Consider the following 25,441-nt stretch of genomic DNA (forward strand, 5'->3'; position numbering starts at 1 on the left):
ATATCTGTGTCTACTACTGTATGTAGTTATTTTACTGCAAATCGTGATGACTCTTGTGTGGTATTGCATCCGAATTACAGTTTCTTACTACTTTGCCATTTATTATCGGGTTTGTGGCTCCGCTCAGACGAGAACCAAAGTGTTTTTATTTTGTATGAGAGAAAACGACTTGTACAAAAAGAAGAAGAATGTAACAGAGCGACAGACGTAAATGAGAAAAAAAGAGCACCTTAATTTGCACCGAGTTGAAATGAGACTATTTATTTTTTTAAATGCTCCTGTACATAACGACCCAATTAATTATTATAGTGTATTTTATACTGTGTGCCTGTCGTTGGTCTGGTGATGATACTGTCATGTTGGTGTATGCCTGCCTTATTTTATAAGATGTTTTTTTTTTCTGCCTGCGATGTTGCCTGTCTATGACATCATCTCCACGTGTCCAGTTCTGACCAATGACATTTCGGTAATAAAGGGCGGCTGAGACATGGACCGGTCAGCAGGGGGCGGAGGAAAGGAACTGTGACGTGTATTTTCGGGTTGAGGAAGTGAAATGCATTAAAATGTATGTGTCTTATTTTGAAGGAATTGAAAGAAAACATGAGATTAAATATATTTTATCATCTTCAACATCTGGGTGATTGTAAATATAGTTTGTAACGCATCAACAACCTCATTAATGGACCTCCTAGACGTCCGAACAAGCCGGACGAGGCGCTTCATGCAGACTCGGACCGACTTCCGGATTCCTCAAGAATCTCAGAACACACCTGACTTCTGGGAAAACCACCCCATGTTCTTTCATCCTCACGCCGGAGAAACCCGATTAATCGGTATAAAACACTCGACTGCCATGATCAACACAGTCGTGATTTATTTACACATAGACGTTTGTTATGCTCATTTATTTTCCAAGAGTTATCAGTGTGAGAAAAATGTGTTTATGGATGTGCAGTAAAAAAAAAAACGAGGTAGAAAAGTGTCGTCGTAAAAACATGACACGATAAAGAAGTACATTCCACATAAATACATTTTAGAAATATTTGAAGAGTAGAAAATATTTTAACCTGAAAAAAAAAAAAATTTTACTCTCCAAAGCGTGTTTTTTCTGAACTTTCCTCACTTGGCTGAACGTAAGGTCGAAGGTGTCGTTTTGTCTTTTGTGACACGAGCTCGGTGCTTCAAATCTTTTGTCGTGATCTCAGGTCAAAGGTCAGCCAATAGCGCATCTCCACGAGACTTGAGGTTTTCCACTATCTCTATTAAGAACAGTGTATTCTCTCCGTCGCACTCCTTCACCGCCCGAGACGTTTGCCCCAGATGGTTCCCTCTGCTGAGCTCCAGCAGCGTCTGCACGTCCTGCGCCAGCCTCGCCGCCCTTTGGTCCGTCCAACCCGAAACCACCTTCTGGAGGGAGTGCGCCTCGAGGGCCCTGACCAGGCTGCGGGCCCTGCTGCCGAGCTGCGCGAAGCCGGACAGGCCCCTCTCCTGCTGGTAGGAGAAAATGAGGTGGGCCAGCAGAGTGGATCCGAGCTCCAGGAGGGGAAGGTTCAAGACCTCGGTCGCCGCCGCCATGTTCCTGATGGCGGCGTCGCCGACTTCAGTGCTGCGGAGGAGCATTTCCCTCTGATTCGATGCGGAGACCAGATCCAACGCCCTCATCCCATCTTGATCCGTCTGCTGAAGGAGGACCGACCCTGGGGGGGGGGGGGGGTGAGTACAGGATTAGACCACACAACCTCTGGTGACTGATTCCACTGAATCTGAACAACCAGTTTTCCCCGAGGCCACTTTTGATACGTCAAACAGTGGAAATTCTGTTTTTAAATCGCAGAATAACTAAAAATCATACGTAAATAACAACAACAAAAAATGTCTGATTAGCATCGAACGCTACGTCAATCTTGTAAAACAAAGATGGAGTCCGCTCTCTAAGAAGAAGATTAGCAAATGGTTCTGTTGAACAAAGACGACTCTCGACATGAAAGCACAAGGACAAGAGCTGTGCACGTATTCAGCGCTCGACAATGGCGCAGACGTCACACACACACACACACACACACACACCTATGTATGCAAACACCACTTAAACATAAATACTCTTTTGACATGTACTCCCCTCCCGACATTCTTCCTTCACTAAAGCTCACCTCCAAATTGCCTTCTGGATTCAAAGCAATGAAGGATGAGTGGCGTCACTCAGGAGAACATTTAACGCCGACGTTTAAATCATGATATTAGGTAACATCCACCTGCGGTTTCAGAGAAGCTGTGATATTTATTGTGGGATTTCAATTCAGATATTGAAATGTTGGATTTGAAAACGGCAGCTTGTGAGACCGGGTGTCGACGAGTCGGATGTAAAACACCAGCTGAAGCGCCGGCGATAACATCATGACGAGCAGAAGTGGGGTCTGACTGAGCATCGTACAGTACAGTACATCCAAACCCCCCCCCCCCCAGGAAGCAAACAGCTGTTTTCCCACCGGGCCTCGGTGCCAGCCGGGGATTTTTAGCCCACTTCGGCGCTAACTTCAGCTGACACCTCGTCTTAACTGTGTGACTGGGGGGGGGGGGGGGTCACGTTGCATTTGTGTAGAAGTCGCAGAGTGTTAGCGACCTGATGGAAGCTAAATGTAGCGCTGCAGTCTCGCTTTCATCAGTAAGAGCTACTGGGAATGGGAGGCGGGGACGACCTCCCAGTGGATCTGGACTGGGATATCAGAAAATGACAAAACGTTCACTCTTCCTCCAGGAAACAAGGAATGGAAATCAACGACCTTGACTTGACCCTTTCACGCCGCTTCGCTTCACTCAAACCGGACATGACAGCCACAACTGAACAAAAACACTTTATTCCTCCCCGGGAACTTCGAACGGTGACATTTACGGCTCTTCCCTCTTTGCTATTCTGCCTTGTCTGTTGCGATTGAAAGCCGTTTCCCAGTGTCAGTCGGGCCCCTGCACACTTAGCCCACGCGGATCGGGTCGAGTCAAGTGTGAGCCTTTTTTTTGTTGTTTTTTGCTTTCAAATGGACCCATTTTTATGGAAAACCACTCTTGATGGCACTTGACTGTTCAACCTTGGCGATGCTACTGCTGCCACATGCGAGTTTACAGCTCTACGGAGGCTGACACGCAGACGGCTGTTTGATTCCACTGCTGGCAGTCGTTTCTGTTTGACAGACTCGGTGTGTGTGTGTGTGTGCTGCATTGCGAGGTAAACCACACTTGCCAAACGCCATTTTTTTAATATATATATATTTTTATATGGCACAGTTAAGAATAAAAGGGTAAAAAAAATGAAACGTCCTGAATTGTGAAATCGCTCTCCATCTTCCGCCGTTATGAGATAATCGTGGCGAGCTCACATTGCTGTTAGCGGGGAAGGTCAGCGGCATTAATCTGCATAAACTATTACATCAGCGGGAGAAATTTCCGATGTAGGGGTCAGGCATCGGGGTCAGCAGCCAAGGACGGAAGAGCGCCGATTTGATCAAAGTGGAGGTTGCTCACAGCGGGCTGTAAACGCCACGTTTCAACGGCAAGTTCTCCTCGCCATTACCCTCATCCAGTAGGAGGGGCTGTAACGCATCCAGGCAGAGAGAGCATACAAAGTGGGATTCTAAAACCGCTACAGTGCAACACGTGCAGAAAAACGGATCTGGCTTTGTCCCATTCGGAGAGAGAGAGAAAGACGTTTCCAGCTGAGGCCCTTTCTTCTTCACAATACGCCCTATTTTTGTGTCCTTCTTTTGAGAAGGCCAGCCTTGCGCTGAGGAGTGCTTGCATTCGGGCCACATCCAAGGTGTTTCTGGCCAGACGTGTTTGCAAAAATGGAAAATTGAGGACAAGGTCTATGTCTCTCCCACTCCAACGGAATACTTCACCGGTAATTACGGCAGAAGTTGTTGCTTTCAAGGTGCAAAGAGAGATCACAAAAGTGAAGATAGGGGACGATTTGAGTCAAAAATACACAAATACAGTAATACCTTTACATACGAGTATAATTCGTTCCTGGAGCAAGCTCGTAACTCAAAGCACTCGTATGTCAAATCAATTTTTCCCGTATAAAATAACTGGAAAAATATTTGTATCCAAAATAAAAAAATAAGAAAGATCTGCTTTGCGTCTGGTAGCATTCCACCTGTCATTAGACGCGCCGCTGTAAACCCCTGTCTGACGGACGGAGGGATGACGCTGGCGTGGGGGGGGGCAAAAGAGGGAGGCAGCGCGGTCTTGGGACCGGCTCGCCCTTATAACCGATCGGCAGGTTTTACCTGGTTGTCTTCCCCTCCATTAGCGATGAACCACACAGCTGAACGGTCAAAAAGGCAGAGCCAGCGCAAAGTCATATATATTTAATACACTGTTTATAACATGGCACACACACACACACACACACACACACACACAGTTATGACACTAGAGGCTGAGGAATGGTTTTGGTGCAGGGATGGTGACTGAATGAATCCAGGTTTTGGCGCTACAGTGGAGATAAATACAACACCTGGGGGATTACATGAGAGCACAGGGTAATTACACCAGCCGTTATGTGTGTGTGTGTGTGTGTGTGCATGCACTTGCACCAATGTGAAAATGCCCCACTAAGACCTCAGAGCTGAGAATAAAGCACAATGATGAAAATGCACGTCGAGCAAAAGCTACCGCATGATGCACGCACACACACACACACACACCTCGCAAAGCCCTTTGGCCTTTAGAGGGCAGGCGAAGACAAGAAATATAAACGCAAAAGAGGAGGAGGGGATAATTGGCGCAAAAAAGAGGGAGGGAGGAAGGAAAGAAAGATGCAGTGCTCCCTCCCCCATCGCCTCCCTCTCCACCATGTCCCTGGTCTCAGGCTGAAGGAGACAAGCTGGGACGCAGGCAGCTCCACAGCGTGGCAGACATTCTCTCTCTCGCTCGCTCGCTCTCATCACAAATCCATAGGGAACTGTTAGCCTGCGACGAGAAAAAGCACGGCAAAAACAAGCAGGGCCGATGGAACGAGGCCGCATATCAGCGGGAGGAGGAGAGGCGCCGCTTGCAGGAAGTAGACCAGCCCGTCATGTCAGATGCGAATATGCACGAATACCAGTATCTATTGAAAGAGGTTCAAACCAAGAGGCTTAATGGCCAGGTTCAGCTGACAGGAACATCCTCGCATCCTCAATGAGTCGGGGACGTTAAAGTCAGTGACTGCTAGAACCCCCCCCCCCCACTCAGATATCTCTTGTGAAAAGGCATCAGATAAACGCTGATTTACCGGATGCATGTGTTTCCAATCAATGGCGGGTGGATTTGAAACCAGCACCTTGTTGATTATTCCCGGGTAAAGACGCTGAGCTTGAGCCTCCGATGCCTCAAAGGGCAAACGATACAACTTTACCTCAATGGGTTTTATTTTAATATGAATTAAAGACCAAGAAGTGACCATGTTGGTTTTTTGCCACCAGATGAAACAATTCCCACATGACTAGACGCACAAAGTTAAACTTGGCAAAGTCAAATGTGGAAACTTTGCTCGACTCCCTAAATGAGAGAACGGCGCTGTTCTTACTGCTGATGGCCTCTGCAGCAACACAGCACCGTACATCCACTGCAGGGTTTAGCGTCTCTTTAAGATTATGATTTGAGCAAACAACAACTAAAGTGATGCCGACTGCCTTCCTTTACACGAAATGAACCAATCCTCCATAGTTCAAACCTTAACCGACGCTGCTGTTCAACGCCCGGCGCGGCGCTCACATCCTCATAATGAGTTGTTGAACGGTTGTTGTGGGGGCTGCCATTTTTTCTTTTTTCCCCCCCCTCATGTAGCGCACAATAGTTCAAGTTCAAATCATCTTTGGCCCGGGACTTTTTTTTTCTCTCCTCTTTTAAATCAACCCACAAGCAAACAAATGGGTGGACCAAACCTTGAATCTCAGCTGCGTGTTTTTCACCATGTACATATTCACAACTGGCGCTAATAAATTTACAGCATTGAACTCCAGCTGAACCTCGTTTGAGAAAGAGGATGGGAACATAAATACAAATGTTTGTATTTTCCTTGGCCTCTGCCCTTTCCCTTTCACCGGATCTCGTTCCTCGTGGCCTTCGCGCTCGCTTGAATGCCGCAGCTATTCAGCTACGGCGAAATGTGTTTGTTCGCTACGGAGCTGGGTGCATGAATACCGCAAGGAACCTTTTTGTAAACAACTCTCCTCCTCCTTTTCATACATCCATCTTGGATCGCGTTGGGGAATATCCGACGAGAGTGCTGGTTGGACTCGGGAGTTGTTTCTGGCAAACACCCCAAAACACAGAAAGAGAGGGTTAGAAAGAGAGGATGACAGCGAGGAAGAGAGAAGGGAGAGTGCCATTCCTGCCGCAATCATCTGCATTTATCCGGGCTTGGGACCAGCTCAATGGAGGAATTGGCTGTGCTACGCTAGTTCCTGCTAACCATGCTACTTATGAGGCTGCATTTGGGAAGCAACCTCTGAGGTCGCCGCCCATAAACCACAAAAACCCTTTTACACCTGAGCAGTTGTTCCTGGTGCTAAAGTCTGTCCCCTTCAAGCATTTAAATTAGTGTGTGTGTGTGTGTGTGTGTGTGTCTTTGCACATCGGGGTGGACTGGCTGTGCTTACTAACATGGTGGGCTGCATTGAGAGGACGCCATCAGCCATTACGCTCACAGAGCCGGGTGGTGACAGCTTAAAGGCTCTTTTCTTATTTCTCCACCCCCTTTTCTCACTGACACGCCTCCTCCCCGTGTGTGTGTGTGTGTGTGTGCGTGTGTGCCAGCTCTGAACTTCACAGCTAAAGGCTCCAGGTCATTTTCTATTCCAATCAGGGATACCGGCTGCCCTGTCCACCCTGAAAAATGTAAACACTCTTCGAAGCTGAGGAAGGGGCACAGTAAGTATAATGCAAACACATGCACACACACGCAATTTTTCACATTATTATAAGCCAGAAAACTGCATCATTCATTCATTCATTGCCACATTTGAGATATTTGTGCATGCACACACATACACCAATAACATAGAACCAAGGACACTTCCCTACCTTGTAATAACAAGGTAGGGAAGAACACACACACACACACACACACACTTACACAAAGGGTCATGTGGGGCAGCCTTGGGCAAGAGGAGGAGGAGGGGAGGGGAGACGAGTCAGCCTTGCCCTCAGCCATGGCATCCTTTCTTTGCCAGCTCTACAAGACTGGAGGGACTGAGGTATAGAGGGGGTAGGGGGTGGGATCCTTCCACCCCCCCTGTAATTCACCCCTAACACACACACTGGGAGCTCAGGCCTGCCCTGCAAGCAGACAGGCCTACAAAGGGGTGAGATCACACTGAAATAAAGGCTTTGTTGGCGTGCCAGTGTCAGAGTTGCCCTCGCTGGCCTTCCAGCAAGGCAGCTCGGTTCATCCTGTTTGTTGGAAACAACTTGGACAGCAGCGCGAACGCCTCAATGAAAAACACAGTTTCAGGAGATGTAGCAGGCACTCATCAGAATAAAACACAGGCGTATAATGAGAAAAAAAGAAAGAGCAACCAAGATGCACCTGGCCCAACAGCCTGCTTTCCTATCATGGGACTTTTAAAGGAGTAGTCTCGGTGTAAGAAACGCAGCCACAAGCACAAAAGTCCTGCTTAATCTTACAGAGAAAACTAGAACGAGCAGCAGTGCAAATATGTAATGGAACATGATGTAGCCCCAAAGCTAAAACTTTCCACATTTAAAAACGTAGACTTAAAGATCTATAAAAAAAGAAAAGAAAAAAAAGCTTGGCCTATCGGTGGCGTCCATGGCAACCAGATGGAGATCATGGATCACAGAGAGACTGTATAGCCCGGAGTCAGGAGGACCACCTCCTCCCCGGCTTCCCGCTGTAGCCTTTGGACAACCTTCCATCAAGGTGTGAGGAAATAGCAAACAGACAGGTAGAAGTAGAAGAGACACACACGCATAAACACGCACACACACAAAACACACACTCTCTCTTCTAATTTTACAGATGCAGATAGCTGCTTCTTCCTCTGACCTCTTTTAATTTGCTCTTCCTCCTGTTACTGAGGGAGAGCAAACAGGGAAAAAAAAAAGAAAAAGAAGAAGAGCGGAGCGCTCTCTTGTTTCCACTCCGGGACCAAACAATCCCAGACTAATTTATTTTTTGAGGACGGAATACGTACACGTGTTAATGGGAAAGTCGAATCAAATTAAATATAATTAGTCAAACTGAGAGGTGAGCAGAGACACGTTACGAACGAAACTTGTTCCAAGCTGGTAAACGACACCCACCCCAAACACACACACACACACACACACACACACACACACACACACACACCCAGGAACGCTACCCTCCCCCGTTACGCTACCCTCTTGGGCTTAGACTGACGGGAAGACGCAGAAACTATAGCGAACACATTATAAGCGACTGATTCCTCACTCATATCTGCTCAAAAAGATGTTAACTAACACCAACGAGGTGATGCTACAGCCCATAATATGCAACGTTTACTTTATTAAATGCACAGTCCACAGACAAAAATGACTTTTAGTTGGGATGTGTATACCACATTTCCCAGTTTGACCATCCACGTAAATGTTCACGTCTTCCAAAATCCACTTCCTGATGACACAATCAGGGTTAATCGCTATTCTGAGCGACACATAAACTGAACCCGATGTGCAAATAGGTGGCGCGGCCCCCTCGAATGCCCCGCCATCAACAGGTCCGCCGCCGCCGGGAGGCCAGCGAAGATAAAACGGGCCCTGCTAATAAGGTGGAAAGCAGCATTCAATCTGTCAGCAAGCCTCCGCTGTATTTGTTGGCTACATTAAATAGAAAGCTTGTCTTGGCCGCAGCAGCAGCGGCGGCGGCGACTTTCCGCCCACCGCCACAGTAAATCATTAGCTAAATTGCTACTCCTACATATTATCTTTCTTGGCAACCGACTGGCTACACAAGTTAAAGGTGTCTTATTTTGACATTATATATTCCGTCAGTGTGACGAGGAGCGTTTGGTTTAATGAATTGTTTCAGGGGAAGATGGATTAAATGAATACAGTTGAGCGTATCCCATCCAATTAGGAAATATAAACATGTAACATACATCTAGAGCAGCAATTTTTTTTAATTGAGCCTGTCTGAGTAACGGCAGTGGCGAAATAAAGCACTGAAAACCGACGTCAGCGTAATAGAATGGACTTAAAATGTCACTCCAGAAAGAATGGATGTACAAATAATGAAAAATCTGTTATTAGTCTAACCTTGAAGCCAAATTAACAGCATTAGCCTAGCCTTAAAATGCATGTGCTTGGATGCAGAAGGTGTATATGTCTATTCAAATCTATTTTACCTGCATGCTCCAGGAGCATTTTCGCAATGTCCATGTGTCCGTTCAGGAGGGCGTCATGAAGTGGACTGACTCCACCCACCTGGCTGTTGAGCACAGGGGCGGGGTGATGATGTAGCAAAGCCTCCACGCACGCGGTGCTGCCATGGTTACACGCTTCGTGTAGAGGCGTCCAGCCGGCGTGGTCTGCACGATCAACAAACCAAACACACACACACACACACACCCAACAAAGATAAAAGATCATGGATGAAAAATAATTGCTGTAGCGCAAAAAGTGCAAAAAAATTGTGCAAAGAAATTTGACAAGAAAGAAAACCGTTCAAACTTTTAAAAGATAACAATGGAAATGGAAACGGTCGTATAAAACAAATTCACAGTTTGCATGAGATGAAGCGAATATATATATACTTTTTTTTATCAATGACTTTTCAAGCTGTATAACATGAAGCACATTAATTAATTAAAGAATAACAGCTCTTATGAAAGCACTGGTAGACTTTCTAAATTTGTTTGGTTGTTAAAAACTAGTTACCAACGATCATCCATGTCTTACATAAGTGAATTAAAACACTTAAATACATACGTTTAAAATGAAAATACTCCCAAAGAATAAAAACAAATTAACAGAGAGCATAGAAATGCAGATTTGTGTCATCTGAGAACTACAACTGGAAATACGGGCCTGGTTTGGAGAACTGCAACGCAACAGCGACAGTTTGACTTTTAGTGCACAGTCGTGCAAGATCACACTAATTTAGGCTATTATTAAAGGCTGATTGCAAAATTGGAAAAATCCATTTGGAGCACATTTTCATGTAAGTACGGCGAGTCATTACATGCGACCTAAAGGGGTAAAAATCGAACTATCAAAAGGCTTTCACTTAGCGAAGTTATCACCAAGCTCGAAATCTGAGTCGTCAAACACACCCCGCTCCTTCTAGACACACCCTTTAAAATTTTAGCTGAAGGTTAATCTTAATGATGACACAAAAACACTCTCCACGCTCCTCTTTTTGTTTTCCCTCTTAACAGCTCTTTGAAAACCCCAGAGCAAAAAGTGGAAGCGAAATTAGACGACGGCAAAGCTGAGGTTTGTGGAGGAAAAAAAACAAAAACAAAACTAGAAAGCGAGAAAAGTCTTACCTTTAATGTTGACGTCTGTGCCAGGAAGCGCCAGGATCTGAAGCACCGTCTGCACTTGGTTCCGTTTGCAAGCTCTGTGGAGGAGGGTCTCTCCTTCGAACAGGACACACGACGATCAGCGCATCGAAAAAGAGAGAAGAGGCGGAAGAAAAAAGAGAACTCCAACATTAGGGTGAGTGCCCGATGTCCTGTCCATCGCCCCCCCGCGCCAGATGGTGAACACGGCAATAAAACACCACAGAAATATCCCCAAACACAAAAAAAGAAAGAAAAGAACAACGCTTGACCTAAAACTGTACGAGCCGCCAATGAGGATGCGATTTAAGAAGAGTGATGAGAGAATGGGAGGGAATAGGGGGGGATGGATGGATGGAGAGTTAAAAGCTAATTTGTCTCGCTTCTTTCCTTTGGTAAACTGATTTTCGATTTCGACTCGCTTCCCGAGCCCAACAAAGTTAATATCGGGGCATTGAATGAGTCTCGCAGCCAGAAAGCGGTCCGGCATCCTGTTCGCTCCTACCTATATTGTTACTGGAGAGGAAGTTATGGTAGACAGCCCCGGCACAAAGCCTCCAAAAGGATTCTTCACAGATCCTGGCTTCAAAGGCGCCGCTGGGCTTTGCCAGTGTCACCATGTGTTATTTAATCAGCAAAGCACCGGTGAAGAGGTGTGGAAAGAAACAAACCTCCTAAGAATGACCATTTACATTTTTAAGCATCATTTTCTTTCCCCTTTCCCCAGCCATTCCTCACTTTTTCATGATATAATATTAAACCAGGAATACATTAGCGGGCCTGAGCCCCCCCCCCCCCTTTCTTTCATGTGTCGCTGAACTTCAGAGGGAAGTAAAGGCCAAGCATGAGTGGCTCTGTGCATGCCAGTATAATACAGAACTGCAAAGCCTGTAATAAATGCTTTACTAGTTCTCCCCAGGACGCCACGCCTGTACAGGGGGCTCCACTTCAGTGAGCACAGAGCATAGACTGGGGCAAAGAGAGGTGGAAGGGAGGGTGGGGGGGTAAGGGAGGGAGACAACGGGGTGAAAAAGAAGAAGAGGTAGCGGAGGGAAAGGGTTTTCTGCATTTGAAAGCAAACAAGGGAAATATTGAAAATGTTGGATCCCATTCAAACTGTTGAAATTCATTCTTCCAAGAGGCATTGAGGATGGGGGGGGGAGGGTATATTAAATGTCACCAACACAAAAGAATCTTTTATGTTCACCCATAAAAAAATAAAGGGTTAAATAAGTTAAAAGTGTGAAATATTTAATAATTCTATAAATCTAATAAATAATCAATGTAAAAACATTATTTTTGCTATATTTATGTTTAGTTTCATCGGTTTATACACGCATGCATATAAACTGTGCATACTGTAGTGCCAACTGGGCTGAAATATGGAACCTCAGTAGAAGCTAACGAACCATTTCATCTCCAATAGGGCCGTTGGCGTAATGGTGAGCATGCTGGGCTAAATAGCATCGCCCCAGAAGGCAAGTCAAAGCCGAGCGCACGTAGAGCCACTTACGGCGACAGTAAAGTGCAGTGCTTTTTCATTTAGATACACAGTACAACTATATAAACTTTAAATATGCTATTTACCAACTAGACGCCGAACAAACGGTAAAGTCTAACATCAAACCCTGGAATTATTTCTCTGAAAAGCTGATGCTTAAAACACAAAGGATTATAATGAAGGGGTGAGAAAAAGAGAGAGACTGGTTTGTATTTATTTCGTCGCTTTTCTAAATGATCCGCAGATACAAGGCTGGGCTCATTATCTTACCGGTAATCAAAAACACAGTTCTTCGTAGATATCTTTGCTGCTCTATTTCCCAAAATGTGTGTTTCGTTGTAAGCAAAAAACATAATTCAGCATTTGTTTGATCTCATATCAAAAAGTGGACGGTTCGCATCAGCATCTATTACAACACTGGTGTGAAACCCAAAAGCCAGATAGAAGGTGCAGCACCGTCCAAACTACGGTCCCTAATGAGTGAGCTGTACTGTGTGACACACAACAGCGTTCTACACGGGCTGCTCTGCTATTACCGGGCTCTAAAACGCTGTGATTAAACACCCATTCCACTACACCCCATGTGTACACATCCTCGCAAATGCCAGGGCCAATCCACATACTGTTAAATCACTTTAATGGCTCCAATTTGGACACAACGCCTCTATTATAGGGGTAATTGCATGCTCAGCATTTACAAGCACGGAAAGGATAAATCCGCCTGTCCTTTTCTATAAATCCCCCGTTTCACACTTTAATAGAAAAGTTAAATGTATGTGTTGCTCTTTATGTCCCTCAGTCTGCTCGCTGCACTCCTGTGAAGTGTCGCTTGGCCAAGCCGATCCTTGGACCAGAAAAAGCTGCTGGGAGCCGGTAACAATGCTGATTGTGAGGAAAGCGTCAGAAAGGTAGCCTGAGCCAGTTATTGTATATCAATTTAAAGACGCCGCTGTCGCTAGCTGGCTCCCAGAGTAGCAACAGCATGCTAATATGGCCAAAATCAATATTTCACTGCTTTCACAGTTCATCCAAAGACAAATCTATTGGCATTACTGTATGTCAATATATTTAAAACGCTGAAGGTTTTAACATTTTCTTTAATAAAATCTCCCTTTAACCCATCAATGATAATAACTTTGGGGGTGAAACAGAGCCCCATGATCCGCTCTGCAAACAGGAAGTAAGACACAAAATACAACGTCTCTTTATTTTTAGTCAGAAAATCCAAATCTTTGGTTTGAAACAGACATTGTTTGGCCAATTGCAGAGCAAATATATTAACATAAAAATAACCGTTTATAGTAGTATTAAGGTACCGGGTTCGAATCCTATCTGTGCAGAGTTTGTATGTTCTCCCCATGTCCCCTTGGGTTTTCTCCGGTTTCCAACAAAAACATGCGATGTAGGTAAATCAATTACTCAAGACAGAGAAGTTCTTGTTTGAATATCTACATTGGGTAAATCCAGGTTGATTTTGATTGAACCCTCTGCCAAGCTTCCAGTAGCAAATATGGAAACCGAAATAGAGAAGTTCATCCCAAGTCTCCCCTCGCCAACCCTTCTCAGCTACTTTGACAAAAAAAAAATACGGAGGTTCCAGAAGGCGAGACAGATGCTCCAAAGCAGAAAAGTGCAGCATATAAGAAAGCAAGCTGATGTGGGTGAAGCATGCCTGAAAGATGAGAGGGGAGGCAGAGAAAGAGAGAGAGAGAGAGAATGGGATGAGATAGGATGGGATGAGAGGGTGAGAAAGGAGGATGCTGTGCCGATGGTTCATCAAAAATTAATGTTGAACGCATCGGTATAGAGATCACGTAGTGGAAAAACAACACATGCCAACAGCATCGAGTCTCCTGCCTCAGGCCTCCATCCCTTCTTTTACCCTCCACCCTTACTTTGCACCAGCAGAGGGCCTTTCTGATCAGGTGGAAGGGGGGAGATATGAGCTCTGACACCTTTGAGAGTTCACACCGAGTGCCATGCCTCTAATTGCAGGGCGTTCCACCGGTGCAGCTTCTAACGACTGCATTAAATATCCCTAAAACGGCTGTGCGTACTAATACGCACTATTGTTTAGTGCCAGAAAACGTCGCTTAGACATTTAGGCATTAGTTTTACAGAGAAGACGTGAAGGAGGAGGCATAATGTGGGGGTAATTGCCCCCCCCGACCTGTACCACAAACACAAACGACAGGCGGAATCACGCAGCCGAGTTGCCCTTACAGCCGACGGGATGGAAGCGTGGTCGGATGTGAATCAATCACTCTCTCCATACATTATGTGCTCTTCATTAAGCAGAAAGTGATGACAGAGCTATCATGTCCCTCTTTACTGATGACCTGGTGCAGTGCATCAGTCCATTAAAAGTCTGCTCCTTGCAAATGTGCAGCTATAATTTCAAGTAGTAGCGTCTGTGTGTGTGTGTGTGTGTGTGTGTGTGTGTGTGTGTACCTGCTGCGTTGACTCTGTTCAAACCTCTGGGGATGTTCCCTTTCTCCAGGCTTGTTTCGTTCACCAACGGGCTCTGAGCACTGCGCGGAGACAAAAGGACCCGGTCAAAGGGCTTGTGAGGAAATACTTTATGTAGAGTGCTGTGGAAGGTACTGCCGCCGCTTCTCGTTTCCTTTTCCCCCTCATGTGTATCTAAAGTCGCATTTCCACCGGGTAGTGCCGGCTTGGCATTCGATCCTTTTCTGCAACTCGGATATTGGAACGACAATGGAGGTGGTAGATGAAAGTAGCGCCAGATACCGGGTGCCAGAACCAAAAACGTCAAGCCGAGTTAAAGTTCGGCAGAGCCGGTACTACACACTGAAAGTTAGTGCAGTCAGTGATCGTGGCTCCACTGTTCAAAAGGCATCGGGAAAAAATGGCGTCCGTGGCATCTCTCAGAGTTTGGGAGAGTATCTCATGGACTGATGAGTCAAAAGTGTTTGGAAGACATCTCGTATCCAAAACCTAACGTTAGACAAAAAAAAAAGTGCACCACCGTAACGTGGGGACGCAGTAAGACAGCGCTGCCCACCTCTAAGTGGCGTTGTTGAGTATACGCGTGTGGCCTTGGGTCTTTCAATTCAATTAGATTGAAAAGCCAACACAGTTTATGACGGGACTCTCACATAAATAGAGAACAGGGGGGGGGTCCAATGCTTTTTTTCCCAGCGCAGCGGAATTGACTGAATCTAAATCAGTCAGCGATGAAAGAATCTGAGGTTTCAATGACTGACCGTCATGGCAACATAGAGTCAACCGGGCATTTCTATACTGTGAAAAGCGCCATTAGCAAATGAGTCCCTTGTGGCGCCGTATCATTCCATAAGAATAACACACAAACTGCGCTGGGCCGCGCACAAACGCTTTACACACCCAACACCTCCGTTCCCATCTGCAAAGCGCTTTTCCCTCCCACTTAACGCCTCAAATGCACAGACGGAGAATTCGATGTGAGCAAGCACATTAGGAGGAATAACTGGTAAAAGAAAGTGAAAGCCTCTTCAAAGTGGTGGCGCGCTAATAGCTGTGGGCTGTCACTAGTCCTGTGAGTGGGTATGGGAGATCTGCCTGCATGAAGCCTGACAGGTGTCTTTAGTGTATATGCCTGTGCACGTGCATGTGCGTGTGCGCGTGCGCCGCGTGGAAGCGGAGTGCCATCCGTATTACAGGGAAGAGGCTTGTTCCCTGGTAATTGGCTTGTTCAGAAGCCAGGAAGGAGCTCCCAGCAGTGAGGAGGAAACTCGCATCCTGTCACGTTGCTTGTTATTAGCAGGGACAAGGCTGAGAAGAGACGAGATGAGCTCTGTGTGTGTGTGTGTGTGTGTCATTCAGTCCACAAGAGTGTCTGGGACAATGGAGTAGCACTTCTAATCTCAAGACACTTCACCCAAGTCCCCCCCCCCCCATCCGTCCATATAGGGATGCAGCAGAGGACAGTACGTGGCTCGTAGACTTTGAGGTCTCTCCTTCCCTGGTGGTCTACGTTAGGAGGGCCAGCATGCTGCCAGTGGCCCAGCTATCAGTTCTAGGCACTCAAGAAACGTGTTTGGAATAATGGAAGTGGGAATGGGCAGGAACCTTTGGGGGGGGGGGGGTAATGGAGTTTGATTAATTTATCTCTTTCAGAGGGTTGGTGTGAACTGCTTACCAATTGCTCTTTTGTTGTCCGGTTGGCAGCAAGTTCAACCGGGTATTGATTATGACTTCTGGGTGAAATTGTGATGTTTGCTGTACGGTGAAATTACTGTATCTGAATTTTGTTAGACGCAAGTTGCATGCTGCGCGGCCCTTCTCTGGTCCTCATGGCTGACATCCCTAAAGCCAACATGCTTCCACAAGGGAAGCGTTGGTAGGACCATGGTAGGATCTATTATGAGTTAAGACCCTTTGTTTCCATCGTCATCTCCTGCATGTCTGCATCAAGATGCATCCAAGAATGGTCTTTTCCACACCCCACCCCAGTGCGGTCCTTGTTCTCCCCATCTCCTTGAACTCCTTCTTAACTTTCTTGGCCAATAAAAGCAGATTATGAAAGACATGCAAATTCTAAAAAATGTGGACCTTTCACATCGTCTTCTTCTTCTTCTCCAGCCTGGCAGATCTGCACGATCGCCGTAGCTTCAAGGCAGGACTCGGGAGAAGCGTCACCAATTCAGTATCCATCCAAATGTGAAATACGTTCACAAGCTCCCATTCCGGTGATGAATGACGGCCGGAGAAGTGTTTTTGCAGAACATTATGATGTCACAGTGAAGTTAACCTTTTGGATATAAAATGCCATCGCTTCATCATTTTTTCCTATTAGCCATCTGGGTGAAGTTTTGTCATACTTAAAGAATTAATTCTTGGGTTATGGGCCAAAAAAAAATCTGATTGTGTGAGGTCAAAGTGACCTTGATGCTTTCCCTCCAAACTTTAAGTGACAAAGTCGGAGAAATTCCCTCAAGGCATCCCTGAGATATATATCCCTGAGGCCGCGACTGCTGCAGGCCGGCGAAGCGTTGAGACTCGTGACATCTTGCAATGATTTGAAACGATAAGTGATGCACGCGTTTGATAAAGCCAGCATGATCCCTTAGTTTAAATGCGCCGACTCTCCTGCTCAAAGCGCTCACCGCCTGGCCAGCCGGCGAGCCTGACAGCCATCCAAACAGTCAGTCAATCAGCCGGCCCGTCAGCTGGGTGAGGACGTGTGGACGTCCGGCCTGGTGTTGGCCGGTCTGTCAGAGAACTCTCGCTCACGTGTGACTACAGCAGCTTCAAGTCACAATAAAACAGCTTCCTGGGGCGTCTCTACGCCTTTGTGACTCGCTACTTTGGCCTTGTGCTGCCACTTAAGAGTTTGAAAACGCAGATAAAAGAAGGTTTAATGAGGGAAAAAAACAGATTCCCGTCACAATCGAACCCAAGCTATTTAAAGCGGAGTACAACTACAATAAAAAATAGCTGAATTCCGGCATAAAACATCCACAGAGCAACTCCAAAAAGACGGATAATTGCGTGGAAAATGCTTGGAGATAGGAGTGTGTCAGACGCGATACTTCAGAGTCAACATCACTGGAAATATGTAATCATCAATCCAAGCGTGAAACACGAGGAAACAAGATTCTCTTTTGGCTTCTGTCCTCAATTTATCACAGGCTTTGTCGTCTTGATGTCATTCATTCTTTTAAGGTCAAACGATTTTACATGCCCTTTGGCATTTCTTTATCTCATCTGCACAGATTGTACTCCCCCCCCCCCCCCCTCCAGTTCTTCTCATGTCTTCGTCAAAATAAATTGAACCCTTGAAATGTGTGGGGAAAGACAGTGAATGGATGGATGGAAAGGACCGGGCCAGTGCATGAACCGGTGGCCTTCACTTGAACCGGCCTCCCTGGTGAATCCCAGCCTTCCGCGAGCCAACTACCTGCAGCTAATGTCTGCTATGGACAACAGAGTGTGTGTGTGTGTGTGTGTGATTGGATTCAGAGTGATTTAATATGCAACGGCAGATCAAGAGAGGTAAAGTAGGATCGGGGATGAACGCCGAGAGCTGGTGGTCGTAAGGGAAGACACAAAAGCTAGACAGGATATCGTTGACAATCTGTCAGCTTCCTGTCCAAACCAGACGCAGCACTTTGAGAGTGTGTGTGTGTGTGTGTGAGGAGGGGTGTAACCTCCATTTACACCCCCTTCTGTCAGCCAACACACACTGATAGGATCAGACCTGGGCACAACCCATCACATGCCAACTCCTCACGCTCCAGCTGCCCTCCATTTACTTCTCTCAAGCTTTCCCCCTCAGTCCCTTCATTCATGCAACCCCCCCCCCCCCCCACTCCCACTCTCGCCCACCAACAGACCCACACATACATCCTCTCTCCAGGTGTTCCTTTGTTCCATTTGACTCACATTTCTGTTTCTGTCTCTTGCTGCCTTTGCCCTGAAATCTATGGGTGGACATCTGATCCCCCCCCCACACACACACACTTGAATAAAACGCCCGCGGTGACGACAAGAACGCAACGACTTGCTTTGATATCTATATAAAAACAATGTTGTGTAATATGGAATATGAAACCTCTTATCCTCAGTACTTGAAGGCTAAAATGTATTTCGTGTTTCACTGAACCATTATCCATTGTGCAGCACTCTCCTCTGCAGGTACCTTCTCACCTTTACCCCCCCCCCCCCCCCCCCCAGGCTGTGCTAGTCTGCCGCTGACATATGAAGAGGGAGATGTGTGCATAACGGACCTGCAGCTACTCCCTTGTCTGGCGCTGCCGTGGGAGGTTTGTCCAGGTTTCAGCTGAGGGCCAGTGGGGCTCAGGGCCAAATTCCCCAGGGCCGGCAGGTAGGACAGCATCTGTCAGAGATCACACAGACACGCAGCGCCTTAACAATTCAAGAGTTTCTGGGAGACTGATGAAGCACATGGACAGAGTGTGAGCAAGAAGAACAGTTGTTCTCTGCTACGTAGTACAGAGTAATACCTCGACATTCAAGCATTCCGAGATACGAAACCACAGCCTGCGAGCAATATTTTGCATTAAGATACGGGCAAAAAATTGCGATAGGAACACGCCTCTTAATTTTTACACTATGTATTACACTATCTGCGTTTTACGCCTTTGCACAAATCCAAGGAAACACAATGAAATTCTGCAAACTTTAAAAGAAATATTTTCAATCAGTGATGCAGTTTGTTTTCCAAGTCACTTTCTTTTTTGACAAAAATTTGTTTGCAGCACACGGTCGTGGGCGCAGGTGCATGATTCAAATCAAGACCAAGCCCGTCATGAACAGAAGACTGACAAACGCGATGAGGTTTCCTCTGAGTGAAGAAACAAACGCACCATTTTCTTAAGAGACAGGGGCTCATCTCGGACCGTGAATCCATTCCTGCAGCAAATAAATCTAAATATGGCATCGGCGATCACCAGCTTCAGTCTGGTTAAGCGAATCCTGACAACGAGCTCTGCTAAAACCGCTGGAGACACATCTGGAGGACAAAACAGAGTGAAAACACACGACAAGGTGCTTCTTAGCAGAAAGCTACCAGTTAAAAGACATTAAGGAAGATCATCGAGATCACCTAGTTTTACGTACCATGACTGATGACAGCAAAGTGCTCTGCTAGGTCTGTTAAACCCTTGTCCACCAGTTTCTGGTTGAGTTTGACGTGCTGCTGGCACCAGAACTCCACCAACACGGACAAGAGTTCAAGCAAGGTGTCCGCCAAATGCATGTCTGGCGTCTCATCCCTGCCGGTGTAGTCCTTCACTCAGGGACAACGATGTTATGTCATATGTCAGCAAGCTAATGCAAGTCTGACCCTGGAAATTGTATCGGGTCACACAGTACCGGTATTTACCTTCATGGCAGCCTGTACTAAGAGCTGGATTAGCTGCTTTACAGCTCCAGTCAACAGCGTGAAACGCTCCCATATGGTCCAGAAGGTTGCATACAGCAGAGATCCTGAAGCTGAACCCTGCGGGACTCCTCTTCCCTCATGAAGCAAAAAATCCCTGAGGCAGAATAAAAACAAAACAAAACGATTAACCAACTAAAAAAACATTTTATTATGTGAAATAACCGGTAAAACCCTAATATATTTGTTTTGCTTTAAGTCGATATGTCATCAATTTAAGAAGCAGTTCAGTAAATATTCGCCAATATTTACTTGAAGCCTGAGTCTTTTAATGTTGGCAAGGGGCAAAGTGAGGGATCTACTGCACTACACTACTACACTGCTACACTACTACACCAGGCAGCAGCGGGGTAGCAATAAGCATGTTCTAATGCATCTGTGCTGCACTGGTTAAAAATACAATGATCTCCTCTGCATTTCTCTAATGGATTAATTCATATCCTTCCAGAAAAGTGTTCATGCAAAAATGATGAATGAAGGAATGAACTGAAGACACCCCCCCCCCCCCCCATAGTACATATAGCTATGTTATTACCAGCTGGTGAAAGAATGGAGCTCTCTCTGGAAGAGCTTGAGGAAAAATGCCAGGAGGCCGCTATGAAAATGTAACAGAGCTGGCAAGGCAGGCCCAGGAAGCGGATGGCAGGTGAGCTCACCAGAGAGGCAGTAACTAGAGGGGAAAGCACACAAATAAAGAGACAATACATTTTATTCCCGTTACTGTATTTCGCTAACTAACAACGAATGCTTGCTCGTGATATAACGGGGATATGCTAATCGTAAAAGTGGCTTCAAAGCCGACTAACTCTGTGGTTATAAAGAAATCTGTGAGACTAATTGGACAGTAACTTTGACGTGACATTTATATGACATGGATTTACCTGATGGCGGTCTGCAAAAAGGGCCACAGGCCCGCCTTACAGCGAGGACACTGTAAAACCTGAGTGAAATACTTTTTCACCGAGGCTTGCTTGAACCAAGGAGAGTTGTTGAGGAGCAGGTTGTTCAAGACTTTCTGGAGATTTTTCACAAACACAGATGTGGCATTTCCCTGCAACACAATGAACAGACAGCTAAATAAATAAAGTAAACTAATAATAAGCATCTATAATTCCTGTCATTCAATAGCAGTCCAAAGCAGCGCCGGCACATGGGGAAGTTTAGATTCTGGTAAATCCGGTTCTACCTGCTGCGCGTGCTCTAGGAGTGAGGCTAGATACGGCACCGGCAGCAACAGGTCCGGGAACATGGCGCTTCTTATTGAGTCCAAGGCTTCGCTGTAGAGCCCGCACTCTATCATGGTACCTATGTTGCTGAAGTCTGTGTCAGTCACCTGGAGAGGAAAAAACAAAAGGAGCAATTTTGCATGAGAAAGAATGTAAGAGATAAATGGAAAGGAGGAGAAAACACCGTAATCAAAAAGACGGACATGTGAAAGATGAGGGGGGGGGAGCAAAGGCAAAAGTGGTAATGGAAATATGAAGTGAAAAGGCATAAAAAATTCCTGGGGGTCATTTCTGACTGTCTGTTGGGCAAATAGCATCTGGATTCAAAAGGTGCAGAATGGAAACACGAACTCTTAATAATAGCACTCTGATGGTAATCCACTTGGGTGAGGTATGAACCGGACAGGGAGGACTATTGCTAATAGGTCTGCCCATCAAAGCTCTCCAATCAGCTGACAGCGGTGGTTAAATCGGTGACCTGAGTACGACGCGCCCTTGCTCTCGTGTCATTTTCCGCTGAAATGGATGACGTAAAGGAAATTGAATGACCTGATCTACTAGATGAAACAGTTATTTTAGAAATCTACAGTAGTGATGAAGGGTGTGTGTGTGTGTGCATGGTGGCCGGGGGGGGGGGGGGTACAATCGTGCATATATACCCGAGGCTGTGGACAGTACGGGTCATGGCAACCAAGAAACTCAAGGAAGACCAGTCTTGGTCGGCCCTAAAGAATAAAGAGCTCATTATTAATGGCAGATGGAAACAACACAGGAAATAGGAGCAGCATAAGTCTTTCTTTTTTCTTTTTTGTCCTATCTACATTTCTGATCAAACACACCTCATGCTTCACGACATAGTTCTTGAGCTCCGTTTCCAACCTGGCCAGATCACTGGCTTTCTGCACCTCCTCTGAATGATCATCCGGTATTTTGAAATTCATGTCAACACAATTACTCTGCAAAAACACACAACAAGAATATGCTGGCATTTAACTGACAGTTCAAGGTATCTGTCCTACTTTGACAATGCATTTTCAAAATACTGCAACCGAGCAAAAAGGGACACACAACAACACACAACATTCCTCCTTCTTGTTAAAAAAATAAATAATAGCAAACTGCAAACTGCTGGAGACCATGTGAATCTCCCTGCCTGGGAATCAACAAAGCATTGTAATCATGCAATTACTGATTGCAATTTTATATTTTCATGTGACTCGAGCTTTGGGATTAAATGAGTGAAGAACAAAGCTCAAATATTTGTCTCTGGGATGAATAGAAGCAAAACATAGCATAAAAAGAAATAATAGGAGATTGATTCAAGACTGATCTTTATTGTGTATTTCACGTAATTTTGAGTAAAGCTCCACCCACTTTATTTTTTTTTTAAAGCAAGCTACAAAATTAGAGGGAAACTCTGAAAACCACAAATGTCAATATGCAATGAATTTTAAGAGAAAAAGTCTGACTTACCCCAAAGAGGTGCTGGACAATGTGAGTTACAGGGTAGCAAGGAGCATTGTGGGATTTGGAGTCCACTGTTATGGGTTTAGCCATGACATGAGTGACAGACGCATGAGATGGTGGAGGGCTGCGGTACACTTTTGCCATGCCTGCTTTTAGGAGCCTGAGAAAGATAAAAGTGTAATAATTTGCAAACTTGCATTTATAATGGGATTGGCTCGTTGTTGTTGATAAAAGAAAAGTTGCATGACCCCCCACCGCCTGAACATTGCCCTGCGGGTGGGCTCTTGGATCATGAGGAGAACCCTCCAACCCTGGAAGGCCCCCGTTATTGTCCCACTGGCCACCATCTCCCTCCACTGTCTGACGGGGTGGAAGGTAGATGTGGCGCAGGTGGAAATGGTGACTTCATAGGGTCCCTCTGCAAGCCAGGAACCGTTCTTGGCGCTGTCCAACACGTAGTCTGGGGTCACGACCCACTTCCCTGTTAGGGGGAAACAAATGTGACACAACTATCAAAGGCAAGACACATTCCTGTTGTGCGGGAAGTGATGGAAATAGTTTCATTAGTTGAGCAATCCTGATATAATCAGGCTGATCTGATTGGTTTAACATCCATCATCATGAATATGAGAATTAACGCGACTGACCTGCAGCACAGGCTGCCAAAAACTTCTCGCTGGACAGAACCTGAGGGATTATGAGGTGGGTGCTGCCGTGCTGATAGACCTAGAAGAGGATCACTACGTCAACCCTTGGAAATGTCTGTGACCACCAGACCGTAGCTGGTGCACAGTCAGCAGGTTTTCATAACAGAAAGCTACAAAGGATGAAACGGTTATGGCACTCAAACAAAGGTTGGTTGAAGACATTTCATCTTTCATCAAAGAGGCTTGTTCAGCTCTAACTGACTGGTAGAGAGTTCAGATACTGAGATACTGCGTCATGAGTTTTGGAACTGGTTGTGGATTAAACAGCTGATTTGCAGTATTTCACACATCAAAGCCTGAATAATCACAAGATCACACTTTGCATAGCAGTTGAGGTAAATATTGCAGAGTACGTCATTGAGCAATCTGTACTCACAGAGCCACCGATGTATTTTCCACCCAGGCGCTGTATTCCCTGGACCAAGACTCTCTTCTTCTCATGGATCTTGATCCCAGAGATCTGGAAAATGTGTGTGCAGTCCTCCATCCTGAAAAACAAATAAGTCAGTGAAACAGGTTTAAATCTATAATGTGAGTTAAGTAAAATAAGATAAATAACACAATCAGTCCATTCATCCTGCTTAACATAATCAGTTTGATTAGTGCGATAAAACTCATGTTAAAAAAAGCAGGTTATGATGTGTATTGTCTGCAATAAAAGTATGGGTCGACATATTCTGCCACATGAATGAAGAGCTTTGAATAATATTGCACATGCAGTATGCTGAAGCCGCGAGTAGGAGGGATCACTGTATATATTGTGCGAGTTGACGAAAGTTCATTAATTATTTGCACTCGATCTTTAATCGGAAGCAACAAAGCTGATTAGATACCTTTCATACCACGGAGGATGACTGTTTCCTTGCAGCTTTGTAGCCTGCAGGCGCGCCAAACTCTGACGCTAACGCCAACATTCAATACCGTGAGCAATGATTTTTACCGATGTTTGACGACTGCGTCCAAAAAAACACATTCAAGTTTCACAACAAGTACACATTAACGACTTTACACATTAATAGTGATAAAAGGGTTATGCGTAAAAGCGCGGCGTGACTTTATCGCCCAATAGCAAACTATTGACAGAATTATGGCGTAGCTAACTATTTTAAAAAAGGGGTTTCATTTTAATTCGTAATAACCTTTGTAGGCATTCGAGACGTTTAAAACACTGTATTTACGATAAAAATAACATACATGTGAATTTCAATGCGACTTAAATGTTCTTTTACCCGTTATTAGAAAATGCTTCATTTTTATTCGTGTGTATAAACTAATATCGCCCCTGCGTTTGCTTCGTTTTTTAGAACGTTCCATCGAGCGGAAGTTTTCATAAAGATACTTCCGGGTTGTTGTTACGGACGCTCTCTGCTCCCGGAAATACCCGCAAAAAATTAGACAACACGCATTACCGTTCGATTACAGATAATATTTTATCAATTGTTCATAATGATTTTATGCCGACAGTGACGATACTTATTCGCCGCTTACAAACAAACGATCTGTGCATCCGTCAGTTACGGTGCAGAGACAGCGATAGCTTTCCACCACAGTGATTTCATTTTATTACGGAGTTCAATATTTCATGTTTGCCCGACTTAGTTTGACGTTAAGTTAGCGCTTAAACAAGCTTTCGCAGGTAAATGTCAGCAGTACGTGAACACAAATGATGCCCTATTTCTGTCCCAACGAAATGTGACTGAAAATGTTGGAAAGAGGAACATAAAGGAGCTCAATCGGGGTAAGATGTGCAAGTTTAATTATGTGCTGGTCTAAACGCTGGGTCGTATATGCATCATCGGTGTAATGCAAATTCACTACATGCTGCACAAGATAAGACAGGATGTGATTAAATACTATGGCGCTGCTTTGTTTTGAAGGGATCTGCTGATGTGAACGCATCTTTTCAAGGTTAAGAGCAGAATGCACAGTGAAGAGCGTTGAGAGTTTAAACATTATTACAATAACATCATTATTATTTTAAGAGAATTCTGGAAAATGCATTTTAAGCTATGAATGCACGTTGTCAGGCCTCTCTTTGCAGTCCTCACAGTGTTCACGGTGGGGGCCGTATTGTTAATAAAAAATGGATTTTGATTTTAATGTGATGA

General features: G+C 45.4%; 1 protein-coding gene across 1 annotated transcript; it reads right to left on the reverse strand.

Moving 5' to 3' along the window:
- Nucleotides 1–1,206: 1,206 nt before the first annotated feature.
- slf1 (SMC5-SMC6 complex localization factor 1) lies at nt 1,207–23,820 on the reverse strand. Its single transcript, XM_068738777.1, has 17 exons — nt 23,710–23,820; nt 23,274–23,352; nt 22,882–23,107; nt 22,633–22,786; nt 21,999–22,115; nt 21,819–21,884; nt 21,120–21,266; nt 20,815–20,984; nt 20,469–20,603; nt 19,877–20,030; nt 19,612–19,780; nt 19,359–19,504; nt 18,759–18,868; nt 14,479–14,558; nt 10,512–10,604; nt 9,369–9,551; nt 1,207–1,697 (listed from the first exon to the last, which is right to left on the reverse strand). The coding sequence occupies exons 1-17, from the start codon at nt 23,818–23,820 to the stop codon at nt 1,207–1,209; spliced, it is 2,631 nt and encodes an 876-aa protein (XP_068594878.1).
- Between the last annotated feature and the right edge of the window lie 1,621 nt (nt 23,821–25,441).

This window comes from Brachionichthys hirsutus, chromosome 4, assembly GCF_040956055.1.
Source record: "Brachionichthys hirsutus isolate HB-005 chromosome 4, CSIRO-AGI_Bhir_v1, whole genome shotgun sequence".
Classification (NCBI taxonomy): Eukaryota; Metazoa; Chordata; class Actinopteri; order Lophiiformes; family Brachionichthyidae; genus Brachionichthys; species Brachionichthys hirsutus.